This window comes from Nematolebias whitei, chromosome 1 (assembly GCF_014905685.2).
Source record: "Nematolebias whitei isolate Nwh7 chromosome 1, NemWhi1, whole genome shotgun sequence".
NCBI classification, from domain to species: domain Eukaryota; kingdom Metazoa; phylum Chordata; class Actinopteri; order Cyprinodontiformes; family Rivulidae; genus Nematolebias; species Nematolebias whitei.
Window position 1 is genome coordinate 22,772,166 of NC_056498.1, and position 14,836 is coordinate 22,787,001.

Genomic DNA, 14,836 nt, shown 5'->3' on the forward strand with positions numbered 1-14,836 from the left:
CGGTAGCTAAAAGTATCAGAATGGTAGCTAAAAGTATCAGAATGGTAAAGAAACAGAAGCAGCAGAACGGAAGTTATAAACTAAAAGTAGCATAAAAAGACAGAAACAACAAATTTGCTGTAAGCAGATTTAATAGAGAACGATGTTTCTGAATGAACTGACGAGATCTCAATTGATTTCTTTGGGGAAATGTTTGTAAATAAAGTTCAATATTTTAAAGAGGTTTATAAAATGTGCACAGAGCAGTAGTAATAGCACCCATCTCCTGAATGAGCTGAGCGTTAAGATATTAATGCTATCACCAAACAGGTAGGAGTAGTTACAAAAGCAGGGAAATGATAGTGTGAGTGCTCGGTCAGCAGTCTAAACATGATTAAATATCATGTGGGATAACCTTTCTTTTCTGAATTTATAAAATTAGTAAACCTGTTGCAGCTAAATTAAAAGATGAAATCATGACAGTGTGACTGAACATGGTCTGGTCCAGAGGTTCCTCCGGCAGTGCAAAGGGAAAAATCATTAAATATGCAGGTCGTCTTTTTGCTTCCTTTCATCGTTCCCACCCCTCCTCCCTCGTCTGTCTCTCACTCCTCCTCCCCCTCGTTTCCTCTCAGAGCTCCACTCGGACTGTGGGGTAAGGCGGGGGCCGCAGGGCGTCACAGGCCTATTGATCGAATGCGGGAGGAGACTGCTGAAACACTTTCTGCATGGCGCTCAGTCTGTGCAAGGCTCATTTCCTCCTTCTAATTGGACAAATGGATCTGCCCACTATTTAATCTCAGCTAGAGCTGAACTCTGGTGTAAAAGACTGCCGTCCACAAATATATGACACATTTTCATACATTCCTCTGCTTTGAAGCTTGGAAACATGCGTTAGCCTCGAAGCACGCGGCCAACATGAATAGCAGGTGTTAGTTAAAGCGGTCAACTGTGTGTTCCTCTCTGACACGACGCCCAGTGACTTGATAATCCACAGCTCAGTGCAGTTGAGTCCGCTCATTATTGCTGTGGGGCTGTGGTGCTTCAGAGGGGGTCAGGCACCACTGCTCCTGGACAATGATACTGATTACAGCCCTGCAAACTGAATCAGCCCGTGCAGGGACGGACACCTGGGTCCAAATGACCAGCTCTGGTGCTACAAGTGTGTTGTGGTATGCTGTGAAACATTTGACTGGTCAGGCACAGAGCTTAAGCCTGTATCTCACTGAGCTGCAAATAAAAGGCACAAAATTGTGAGCGAAGACACATTTTCACTAAGTGGTACCAACGACACACATTGCGTAACTGAATAAACTGCACCGTCCTTTTGAAAGACATGCAGATTTACTTATTTGTCTCAATCAAGTCACAAAGTGTCTTAATCTTGTCTCGATTTGGTCACAGTTCGTTCTCTTTTTGTCTCTAATCAGTCACAATAGTGTGAATAATTATGCAGCATTCACACTGTTGTGATCCATTTTTTTCTGTACGTTTTTCAATGTCTTTCTCGTTCCCCAGTTTTTGTTCTATTTCAACAAATCATAAATCAAAACGTTCAGCTCATTCAGGACAATCCTGCTATGACTTTTGGTGTTGGTGCAACTTTAGCTTTTTGAAATATTTAGCCTTTTCTGACACTTTTTTTTTTCTCATAGAAAATGAATTGAGCTCATTTTACATCCTTCAAATTTTTAGATCTGTTTACAACATTCTACTGCTGCTTTCACATTTTGTTCTGCTTCGTCTTCTTTCAGTTTCTTTGTGCAAATTTAAACATTTTCAGCTACTTTCAGCTCATTTCAGCTGGGTTTTTAGATGTTTTATGCTCCTTTCAGATTCTTTCTGTTAACTACAACATTTTTGTGCTTCTACTTCTTTCAGCTAATTTCAGCTTATTATGCTACTTTCAGCACGTTTCAACTTTCTCTGCTATTTCAGCCACTATTTAGCTGTTTTATGCTCACTTTAGTTTGTTCAGCCAGTTCCACAGTTTTTGCCGTAATTTCAACTTTTTCAGCCAATTTCATCAAAAATGTGCTCTCCCCACTTCTTTCTTGTAATTTACACTCATTCCTACTTTTTAGCTACTTTTCCACCGTTATTTGCTAATTTCAGCCTTTTTCAGATAATTTCCACTTTTTGTGCTCATTTCTGCTTTTTACAGCCTAATTGGGCAAACATGTTCTTTCAGCCTCTTTCTGTGACTTTAAGCTTGTTCTACCTTTTCAGCTACATTTGTAGCGTTTCTTTTGTTAGTTTTAGCTGCTTTCAGAGAAATTTAAAATGTTCATGTTAATTTCTGCTAATTTCAGCTTAATTGACTTCTTTATGCTAATTTCAGCTTGTTATGCTCTTTTAGCTACTATTTCAGATTACAGTATATATATATATATATGTATATATATATATATATATATATATATATAAAGGTTATAGTAAAACAAACTAAAATAATACTAAAATAAAGTACTACTTGTACTACTATTCCTACTTCGCAGTTTTTCACTTATGGCATGGTTTCAGGGTACGGGTCTCCCGCGATAAACGAGGGACTACTGTAATCTTTTTTAATATGGAAAGAGCAACTGAGAACATTAAATGAACCTGCAACTGAAAAGAGATGACTTGAGTTAATGAAGTGATTGAAAATGGCCCTTGGTGAGAACCAAGTTTTGTATTTTGGCCCCCTTTTGTAACAGTTTGACATCCCTGCAGTGAGATGTGATGCTGCTCAACACTGTTTGATGACCACTGTGATTGTATCGAGCCAGGACTCATTAAATACCTGCTGGATGGTCTGTGTGTGTAGCAGCATGTGGGTGAGTTGGGGTTAGCTCTGTTCTAGTCTTAGTTTACTGCACTGGTTTAACCAAAGATGAGAGAACAAGGGAGGTGAACAAAAAGAAAAGTGAAAATGTGAAAGGAAGGAGGAGGAGAGTGCTGGATAGAAAATAGGGGCACGTGAAGGACGGGTATTCTGGACATCACCCACGTTGTGTATGAGAAGAAAGGAATCAGGAGCTTCCTGGTTAGCAGGAAGAAAATGAGGGTCTCCTGAGTGTTTTCTGACATGTTAGCTGAAGAAACGCAGCTTTCTAAAGCATACCTCCTTCCATCCTCCTCTCCTCCTGTAGTGTTTTATCTCCCTCCTGCGCTGCTCCTCCTTTCTGTATTTGATCTGCACTAACTGCAGAGAAAAGGTGCTGCAAAGACATAAAAGAAAAGATGTTTCCAAAATAAAACATGCGCTTTATTCTGTTCAAAAGCTAAAAAAAATACACATGAAATGGAATTTATTTTTGCAAGTCTGTAATCAGTCTTGGCCGTAATTTAAACAAGATGAGTATTTTATTTTTCCCTACTAAACACAAACAGAACACACAATACATTTAGCTTGTAGCTTTAGGTAATCATAAACAAAGCTTGTATTAAATATGTAGAAAAAAGAGAGTCATTCAACTTATATACATTAAGATAAAAAAAAAATCAGTTCTATGATTAGGTTTTCCGCAATTAGTTGGTCAATTCAAATTAAGGGGCAAATTCTCAAGTACACTGAACATCATTAAGTAAATGATAGCAACAAAAACATCTAACATGTTCAATCGCAAAAGAAACATTTTTGACATTTACCTAATCAGCACATCTTCCTTTACATCACCGTTTATTCTTTGTAAAGTCAGATAAGGAGCATAATTTCCTCTTCCTGGACCAAATACACTGTTTATAAGAACTAAACATCCACCAAAACGTGAAATGTTGCACAGGCATCAAAAGCAATGGAAACTATTTGTATTCTAAAGGTTTTCAGATGAGCTGCTATGAAGTGTCTCGACAGCATCGCCTTGAAGAACAGCCCTTACAAACAGTTCCACATGCTATTATGAAATTTGGTACACAGTCTTATTTACCTTAAAGCAGACACAGAGCCCATCCAAAGCCTTAAAGTCCTCCATCACTGAGCTTGGCTTAATTGCAGAGAAAATCGTAATACCGAAGATGAACAAATACAATGATGCTGCTTCATACACTTGAAATCATACCTGTGTTCTTGTCACTGTTTTCAGTCCGAGGAGCATCTCATCTCCAGTGGTTTATTGTAGCCCAGACACAAAGTAGGATGTAGGTTTTCCTCCGTCGGCCGTTTGCTAACAAAGTGAAATGAGCATACGTATAGCGTTTTGGGTGGTCTCTTCAAGTTCAGATGTTTCAGTCACATTCTTCTTAATTCCTCATCTGTAGGTAGAGAGCTCTGTGTTCAAAACTGTTGTTGTAGCCACTGGTTTAGTTTGGTCCGGTTGTTCCTGCAGCCGCGACCAACACAACAGGTACCTGAACTCTGCAAGGCTATTTGAATAAACTTTACGGTTGTTAAATAAATGTGAATAAAACAAAAACAGCATTTTATCTGCTAAACTGGATGCAGATTACTTTGAAATAAACCGTGGTCCATGCTCTGCTACCATAGTTAACCAATGCTTACTGCTACTTCCTGTCTGACAGGAAGTTGTACCATAATCATTTATACAGTAGAGCCCCCAGGAATAAGGTGAATAAGGAACAGTGGAAGGATGGTGATGACTGATTAGGAACAGGTGTGCTGATACAAATGACAGACAGGCATGATGTGAGGAACTGGACTAGGGAACTGAGGAGAACTGGTGGCTTTGAACCAAACCACTGTGAGGACACTGGAGATTATGAGGGTTATATAGTTTTATAGTTCCATGTTGGAGAGGTATTAAGCAACTATAGGTTTGCTTGTGCACCGACAGGAGTATGGTGCGATTGTACAACACCCGGCAGGTGGTCACTTACACACAACAGTCAGTCAACAATAATGGATGTCTCCATAGTTATAAGAGTGTTGCGGTTCCTTGGTTTGATTTTTCAAGCAGTGATTGACAGAACGCAACAAACATTCAAAGGAACAAGTTACAGGAACCAAGACTTGTATGACAGCCTGTATAATGTGCTGTCAAATCAAACAACAGTTTGTTAAGCAGCTTTAATTTTGGTGAAGCAAATGCAGTTTAAACAGTTTGGATGCTGAAAGAAAAAAAGTTTTGCTCAGCCAGTCACAGTGTCAGTCAGTGCATGTCCTGTTCCCTTATTCAATAAGGAGTCCTTAGTGGATCAAGAAAGCACCCGTTTCAAACAGAAGCTAACAAAAGACACGATGAACAAAGGTATGAGAACTACAAATGTCTGTGTACTGGCAGTGTAAAAAAGACAAACTACTGTACCTCAGATACAAAGAACAGGTGGCGATATCTGAAAACAGCTAATAACCATAAAGACCAAGCCTAAACTGTGACAGTATGAAGTCCATCTAATGATTTGAGAAAGAACAGCTTACAGTAATGAATAATGCACTGCAGTCTCACTAACCTCTACTTATGGTTCACATTAAGGTAGAATCAATACGCATCTGAGGCACACATTGGAGCGGCTAAGTGATGTCATCAGCAGCTCCATTAATCGTCGCATTGAGCCTCTAGTGACAAACCCCAAGGGTTATTGTTACATAAACACAGTTTAACATCTGTTGTTGAGGGGTGAGAGATTCCTTGTCAGCTCTGAAGGTTTGACCTGGACTCAAACCAGCATTGTTCTGTCAGGAACAGCACACATAAATCACGTTTTGGGATGCACAATGTTATCAACAGGGCATCATCGCAGCCTGTTCCAGCAAAATTACATTTTCAGACGTACTTAAATGTTGCATAAAAGTAAAAGTAGCATATTTTATACCAAGAGAAACTGAAATTTAACAAGCTAAAACAGTTTTCAGCAGTAAAGCCTGTTTGAACATAGGAATGAGGGGACAGTAGTTGTTTTAAGAGCCTAGACTAGGCCTGTCACGATAACAAATTTTGCTGAGCGATTAATTGTCTCAGAAATTATCGCGATAAATGATAATATTGTTTGAAATTTGACAATAATTAGTAATTATTGTCAAATTTAAGAAGAAATGTTAGTTAATTTTGTGTGTAGTACATTTTTTGACCACTGGATGGCAGTATAAGACTGTTTGAAACGAAAGATGGATAGTGAGGGTGCAAGCAGCGTGTCTCTTTAAGAAAAATGGGAGGGAGACCCCTTGACATGACATGGGCTGTCTCTTTGGTTCTCAAAATAGCGGACGTTCGGTTTGAGCTCTTTAGCATAGCATTTTTCACACAAAGCTTTTAATTAAAAAAAAATCAGTAAACAATTTCTCAGCTTCTTTTTGCAGAGAAAAACAACTTTTTAGATGAAGGCACGGGTTTCAACCGTGAATTTTGGAGCTTTGACAAGACACAGGTTTTTCCCGAGGTTGGCCTGTTAGCTTAGCTCGTAGCTTAGCTTCTCAGCCTAGCTGCTTTTAATTATCCAAAAATGTGATTTTGGACGGTTAAAACAGATTTTGAAGATAAAAGAGAATGGGAGGGGTCAGTGAAGAGCACCGGAGTTGAGCTTTTTGTCATACAATGTCTTCAGTAGAGAGAGAGAGACACGAAGAAACAATAAAGCCGATAAATGAAAATGAGGTCGATAATTTTAATTTATCATGCAATTAATTGATTTATTGCTTATCACGATAGACCTAGCCTAGACAAGGTGAAGTGTAGCATGTTTGAAACATGGAGCATGTTCCAACAAGCTGGCATCTGCTTGTGTTAATGAGGACTAAAACAGTATAACAGAGAAAAGTGCACAGACTGACTTCTTCAGGACTAATGGACACTAAAAGGAGAGCGAGTGCGTGTTCGTCTCTGCCAAAGGCAGCAGGCAGTGCACACATCAAGGCATCGATCGTTGTGTAATGCTCTGAGCCTAAAGGCAGTCTGAAGGAAGAGCTCTGGCGTAAATCTTCACTTCAGATCGAATGAATTATTCATTTTCTGTTTCTAAACACATCTGGACAGTGTATCTCACAGCTTCCGCCCGCTCTTACTTGCCGGCAGCGAGAGGAAGTGCTGATGTTTGGTTTCTGGGTGACAGGCTGATCTATACTTCTAGCGTGAACTTTGACCTGTAGGTCAGTGTGTGTCTCAGAGGGTGGGGCGTACATGTTGTATAAAACCAAGAAACACTTTTGTGTTCGCTTGCTGTATAATCTTATGAGGTGTTGGTGGCTCAGTGGTCAGCGTCACGCTCTTGCAATCCCGAGGCTGCAGGTTCGAGCCCAGGTTGCGTCAGGAAGGGAATCCAGAATTAAACTATGGCCAAATCTTTCACGCCTGCTGTAGCGACCTCTAAAGAACGAAGCAGCTGAAAGAACTTGTTTTTTCAGCTGTTACCATTAAAGAACAAAACAAAAAAATATTATGTTAAACAGTTTTATTACAAAATAAATTGTGCAACTAAATGAGCTAAAAAAAGGAGACAATCCTTTAGACTGAAATTGTCCAACAAAGTTCATTCAGGTCATCTGGACTTTTTCTTTTTTGTTGAGACGTTTCGTCCTTCATCCAAAGGACTTCATCAATCCGTGGAGCCACAACAAACTCAGTCCCACAAGCAGCACACTCACATAGTGGACTAACCAGTTTGCTGTTTGGGGAGAAGGCGGGCCTCAGAACCATCTTATCACCAGCAAAATTATTTAAAAAAAAAAAAATTGTAAAAGTTTTATCAATTGCATTGAGGGACCAGCTGACCACATCCATAATAATTTTCGATTTGGAAGCTCAGAGGTTGACAGGACAAGAGAGCAAAACGGCGGGAGGGAGGGAGGGTAAGAGCGACCCTCTTCGTCGAAAGAGAGAATCTAAATCTGTTCTAGGGTTATGAAATATTTTGCTAACAGTACAAACACTCACAGATGTGAACAAAAATATTTTTGTCCTTTCACTTCCAAAAAAAGCAAAAAATGACCCAAAGTACAGACACTTACATCTCCCAGTGCGCTCCAGCAGCTTCTGTGTGTTGAAGAAGAGAAGCTGTCTAGACTGAACGCTTATCAGCTAAATTAGCCCTCTAGGTTTCACGTGAAAGAAAGGAGAATAATCTCATTAACTATAAACCCCGTGTGCTCTCTCCTGTGTGTGTTTGTGGAGTTCCAGTCGTGGCATCGCTGAGTATTTAACACTGACGTGTGCAGAGACATAATAAAGTCTTTGCCCAGCACTCTAAGAAATCAGATAAGAGCTCGCTAATCAGATTCTTCCTTCTGTGGGAACCATTCAGCTCTTCCTTCCTTTCTTTCCTTCTCGCCTTCACCCTCTGCTGGATTTATTTCATCTGTACACGGCCTCATATTACCCTCAGATTCTTCATCATTCTGTCCTCTTCGCTTTGTGTTTGTATGTCCGAGCAGCAGATCCTTTCAGACTGATCACTGTTCACTCAGACCCCTCTCTGTCCTCTTCCTCTGCTTGCTCCTTCTTTTAAAGTAAATGAATCAATCAATTCTCTCTTCTTTTTTTTTTTTTGGGGGGGGGGGGGGGGGGGGTGTGTGTGTCCCTCTTTTCTCTCTTTCCCCAAGTCCTTTTCTGAGTTCTCATTCAGACGACTCACACACAACGAACCCCAGACTCTGAACTGGTGTAATACCGTGCAGCACTTCTGCAGCTGCTGGGGTGAAACAAAAGGGACTTCAGTGCCTCGATCAAAATATTGCTCTTTCACTTCTTTACTCATTTCATAGACTGTGAAGGATTCTTTTATCTACTGCGGTACCAAGCAGAAAAGGAGAGACAAAATAAATAGGAATAAAGATTAAAAATAAAGCTTTAGCAATCCTTGAAGGAATGCACATCACCTGCTTTCATGTCTGCTTTTGAGCTTATGTTAAAAAATGAAAGTTGTATTCATTTGGTCAAACATCATGAAATGTCAGAGGCTCAGAGTTTGTGTTGTTAATCATGCTCAGCTACTACCTAATGCTAGTCAGGTACTGGATTGAAAATGTGTGTTTTTTTTTTAAATAACTAAAGCTCAAAGAAAAATCTCTGAAAGGCTTTTATAGCCTAAAGAATTGATGATCAGAATCACTTTAAAGCCAAAATGGCTCTCAAATTACGCAATGTTTCAGTTTTGATTAGGATTTTTATTGGTTTTAACGCAATTTCTACATGTTTAAATGATTGTTTTGTGGTAAATTTAATACATTTATCAGGGTTTAGAAAAAAATTAGGGGTGCACTGATTGCAGTTTTCTGGCCGCTCACCGATCTCTAAAAAGTCTGACCTGCCGATTCCGATTTTGGCTGATACTGATTTTGTTTTCTAAGCGACACTGAGGTGTTATAAGGTCACAACAAACCTTCAATTTCTCAATATTATTTTATTGAAAAACATACCCTTGAACAATATCCTAGAAACAACACAAACTTACCATACCATACCATACCAATTTATTTGTACAACTTGTTTTAACTGGCCATGAGGTAGTGCTCTGAAATATAAATGAAGTTCAGACAATTGTTGTTAAAACTATAAAAAATCCTTCAAATCGGTTTCTCATGCAAGTATTGGCTGATTTTCCAAAATTAAGGAAATCGGGGCCGATAAATCCCGGGCCGGACGATTTATCGGTGCACTCCTAGTAAAAATTAGGTTAAAATTTTTTTTTTTAATATTTCTTGTCTTGGTTTAAATGTGGCTATCAGTTACAGAAACTTTCCCGGTCAAGAATGACTGCTTCTGTCTTTTATAGCCTTTTTTTAGTTTCTGTTTCTTTTCATAAGAAGAGAGAAAACCTTTACTTTTTTTGCTTTCCACCTGGCATCTCCGATTCTGTTGCTCTCCCTCTGTTTACTTTGGGGATTTATTTGACCAACTTTACATCCATCCCACACCGAGGCTATCCTGAGTATGTCAATGTTCCAGTCTAAACAAACGACTCAGAATTGTTGGCAACAAAACATGACATGTGCTAGGCTTTAGGTAGCGGTTATTTTTTTTTCTCATAGATGATACAAAAGATGACAATCAAAATAGCAGATTTTGGCAGCTAATATGGCTTTAAAAGATCACAATAAAGTCTGGAAGCAAACATAAAGAAGGTATGGATGCCTTAACACTTTTGAACAGTCCTGCATTTTTTTTAAAAACGATCCAAAATTATTGTTATGCAAAGCTTTATTCTGGCTTAAAAAAAAAAAAAGATGATGTGAGCAAACTGCATAGTCATCTGACCCACTTTTCTGTAGAGGCAACATTTCTCTTCTGTCAGAGCTTCTCTGCTTTGATATTTAAAATAAAATAAAATCTCAGTTCGGGCAACATGATCCTCTTACATGCTGTTTGTATTTATACTGAATGCTCTGGATGTTGCAGTTTAGCACATGAGCAAAGTAGGCTTCTTCCTATTTTTAAAAAGTGGACCACTGATTGCACTCTAGGAGAGCAAGAGGAACAATGTGGGCTTTCCTGCTGCTGCTGAAACCTACGTATCTCAGTTGTTTGATGCTGTAACAGAAGGATCAGCTTAATGCAGGTCTACAAGGGCATCAAATCCCTGCTAACATGTGGGACTCCACAAGAAGTAATCACCTGTAATCAGCCATAACCATAATCGGCCATTATCACCCGTTTCTGTGAGATATTCAGCAGGAGCAAAGACAGGTGTTGTGTAAAAGCATGAAAGAGAGGGTCAGTTCAGAAAATTAGGATTCAGAGTGAACGAACGTCAGGTCTGCAGGTCAGGGAATAGTCTTAATCTCTAACAAACAGATGGGAATTTGATACAAAACTGTGATAACGATTGTAAAACAACACATTGGTGGTTAGAGTGGGAAGCAAAGGGTAATCTTTTCTTTGAAAGAGTCTGAATCAACACAGTAAAGTGGTTTAAAATCTCCATGATCCAACAGAGATTTCAAAACGAAGAACAAGCTGACTTCCTACATTCATCACCTTTGATGTTTAATTTCCACCATTCTTTGGAAGCTTGATGAAAATTTCAAATTAAATAAGGATTTTGAGATTTTTATTCACACTGATTTGAGACTGAAAGGAGCTCATTTGCTTTACTAGCTGTGAAAAATGCATCATGGATGAAAATCAAATAACCCGTTATCCTAATCGCTGTGTCAAATTGAACATCTAAGAAGCGCAGCTCAGATAAAGATCAGCCTTAGAAAGGGTTGGTACAAAGCCCTGAAATGGTTCTCTGGCAGAGGTGTAGTGTCTCCTAACAGGTTACTTTAACCGTGTTTGTCAAAACTTATGATGAGTATCAATCTTTTGCCTGTCAGTCACTATAGTGTTTGGTTTATTCAGTGCTACAAGTCCCCAGTGCAGTACATCCTGATCTGATCCAAATATGACATTAAAAACAGGGTTTGAAAAAATGAAAACAGTTGAAACAATGTTCAAAACATTCTCTGTCATCTTCTTTATTCCACTTAAATCTGAAGTGACTGTAATCCCTAAAAAATAACTACCGGTACACAGTTGCACTAAGCTCTCCATGACCTACATGATCTTTTAGAAAGTTACTGAATCCTGACGATTTTATGAAAACCTCCATCATTATGAAGGACTCATGATGCTACTGCACTCTAGTGTTTGACCCAAACTCTCTCATCTTGCATCACGATTCAGCTATACCTACTAGAAGTTCATGCCAGACTAGCACAATGCTTCTGTTGCAAGTATCAAGTCTGAGCTAAGTTGTTTCCACATTCGCAGTCGTAACCTAGGCATGCCGTCAGCAAAACCATTCATTTTATGCCAATTACCCGTATCCGTGCGGACGGGTGTGCCCTGATGGGTGGATGGACGGTGGACGAATGGGTGTGTGCCCTGTTTGCAAGTGTTCAAAGCCTGTTTCTGAGATTCCAAGAGATTGGCTTGAAACACAGCCATGAAGCCTACCTATGGGACAGATCTGGTTGGCAGGCCACAGACTGACGAAGTCTTCCAGATGGGAGATGAAATGTTTCTCACTTGAAGAGACTGGTCCAGATGACATGATTTAACCTTTTTTGTTGTTATCTACCTGGATGATTGAGCTTACAACCCTTTTTCTTTTACCCGTATCTGTGTTCATGCTGTGGAGTCAACAGGGCAAGGAGGTAAACCCAGACATCCCTTTACCCAGCGACACTTCAGCTGCTTCAGTGGGATCCCAAGTTCTTTCCAGGCTAGAGAGGATATCTAATCCCTTCAGCAAATTGAGGGTCAGCCCCAGGGTCTCCTTCCAGTGGGACATGCTGGAAAACCCTGGAGACATACTCATCAACAGCTCTAGTCTGAGCTCCCCATGGATGTCAGAGCTCTTCACCTTATGTCTAAGGTTAAGCCCGGCCACTCTATGAAGGAAGTTTATTTCAGCCGCTTGTATCCAGGATCTTCTTTTGGTCATCATTCACTCCTCATGACCAAAGTTGAGGGTTGGAACGTAGATGAATCAATAAATCAATAAATCGAAAGCTTTGCCTTAAAACTCAGCAGCTCTCGTATTACTGCAGATCTGTCAATTCACAACGCGCCCCCCCCCCCACCACCAACCAAGACTCAGAGATACTTGAACTCTACTGCTTGAAGTAGAGACTCCCAATTTGAAACCATTCTTGCTTCAGACTCTGAACTACTGCGCCACATTCGTGTGCATGAGTGCACGAGTCCCTAGTTATGGATAATCTGCCACCACTACCACCATGATTCTGGGCCCATGGGACGGCTGGGACTGAGTGGTTAGAGCAGTCGTCCTCCAATGCAAGAATTGGGGGTTTGATTCCACTAGCAGTCTCATGCCAAAGTGTCCCTGGGCAAGACACTGGAAACCCTCATTGCCTCCGATGTGTGTCCCGTCGGTGTATGAATGTGATAAAACACTGATTATTATTTGTATAGATCTAGTAGAGTGCTGTATGAATGGGTAAATGAGGGCACAGATTGTAGTGTAAAGAGCTTTGAGAATCTGGATAAGATAGAAAAGCGCTATATAAATACAGTCCATTTACCATGATTCAACCAGGACCCCGTACACACTACAAGAATCTCCAAAGACCATTCAAATTCTGGCTAAATCTTTTCCATTCAGGTAGTCATCCAATGTGAAGGGTCTTACAGTTTTATTCAGTGGAGTCTTATTGAATGCCAATTGGCACCATTCAGATACTACTTGTTCAACAAATCCCTCCATCCCTTCCACTGTTTCTATCTTTCTGTCTTGTCTAGTTGTCTTATTGAGTTAACCTAATAGGCTGGTTAATCAGATAAGCAGCGCTGATAATATTTATTAGTTTATAAGACTAAATCTTTGCATCTGTCACTAACATTTAAAAAATATCTAGAAATTTTACAATAAAAACAGTTCTGTGAAGCAGCTATCAGCAGTTAGGAGTTACTCAAAGTAGACAGCGATCAAAAAGTTTAGAGAATCAGAAATAAACTATTACTGAGGACTCCTGTTAAAGCTGTTCAGTCTGTGGTCTGTTCCAAAGTGAAATTCAGCCACCTCAAACAAACTGAAACCTCAACTTTCATAGCTGTTCAAGCGGATGCTTTATTGTAAACTCTTAACACTTTATTTTTTACTTTTAATAATTATTTACACAAGTCTCTTGTTATTTAACCTGGAGAGCAGCCATGTTGAAAATGCTTCTTGGTTTATTGAAATACATTGAGCGAAACAAACTGTGTTCCTGGTACTATCTGATAGTAAAGTATTGAGGTGTGCAAATTTATAACATAGTGGTTGCTTGAACTGTTACTTTTTTTAAGTTTGAGATGTTTATGGACAAAATCTGTGATAGAATAGATTCCAGTTTGACTTGATGTTAATTCAATTTACTGATCAATAGTTATTCATCCACAGGGACCCACTTATAAAAATTGGTACTATTCCTTTAAGTGCTTATTTCTAACTGTTTCAAAAGGTTTATGTTTACAAATGTTTTCTCTTTTATTTTGTCAGGCTCTTGTTTCTGGGTGGCAGTCCTTGATGGACGTGTGGTGGGCATCGTGGCGGCGCAAGGTCACGAGGACGACAACACCGTGGAGCTGAGGCGCATGTCAGTGGACTCCCGCTATCGTGGTAAAGGCATCGCAAAGGCCCTGGGTCGTCGCGTTCTAGAGTACGCTGTCCGCAACAACTACACCGCCGTGGTCCTCGGAACAACCGCCGTCAAGCTGGCTGCCCACAAGCTGTACGAGTCGCTGGGCTTCTACAGGACGAGCCAGAGCGAGGACCACCGGCTACCTGGGATGAGCCGCTCGCCGCTGGAGAGGCTCTTCTTCCAGATCCGCCACAGCCGCTACCGCCTGCAGCTCCACGAGGAGTAAAAAAGGTGACGGGGAGAAAAAAGATGGAGATGGAAATGGAGGAAAAAAGGGACAAAGAAAGCAAATCCCTTCTTTACCTTAGAGCCCCAGCTGCATCCTCTCCTCTCAGCTTTTATTTATTTTGTGTCCTTAGAGAAATCTTTGAGTAACACTTTTACTCTTTCATTGTAAAGTCACTAACATTTTTTTTATTGCTTAATATTATGCTTTTGTTGCTGTTATTTTTGTATTATACTTTAAATATTAAATAAGAGTTTGATTATTTTTTTGTTTTATTAAACTAGTTTTTCTATCTCTACCCCTTCGCTTCCACTTTGGGAAAAATAACAAAAAAATGAAGTTTTGGAAAACATCTAACTAAACCCCCTCTGCAGTCCCTAATCTCTCAAGATTATATTACTCAGGCTCTGTCTACACTACACAGATATTTTGCTAAACATATTTTTCTCTGCTGCATTTGTACCTCTCGTACACAGATTTTTTTTACAAACCATTTCAAAGGTTGGTCTGAATCTGTAATGTATTGTCAAATGATGATTTTAGGCACAGTTGCACTGCAGCCCACTGCATGCACGCTGCCTTTGGATTTGTACTGAGCATGGACAACAAGAACGACACAAATTTTACCGTTT

The 14,836-nt window shown here is 39.8% G+C and overlaps 1 protein-coding gene across 1 annotated transcript in view; it reads left to right on the plus strand.

The window, feature by feature from the left end:
- The window catches only part of nat8l (N-acetyltransferase 8-like), a 17,385-nt gene extending 2,990 nt beyond the window's left edge, over positions 1-14,395 (plus strand). The window contains exon 3 of the mRNA XM_037683200.1: positions 13,837-14,395. Coding sequence (XP_037539128.1) covers positions 13,837-14,204 — 368 coding nt within the window. The 3' untranslated portion in view covers positions 14,205-14,395. The remainder of the gene's footprint in view (positions 1-13,836) is intronic.
- Positions 14,396-14,836: the final 441 nt, after the last annotated feature.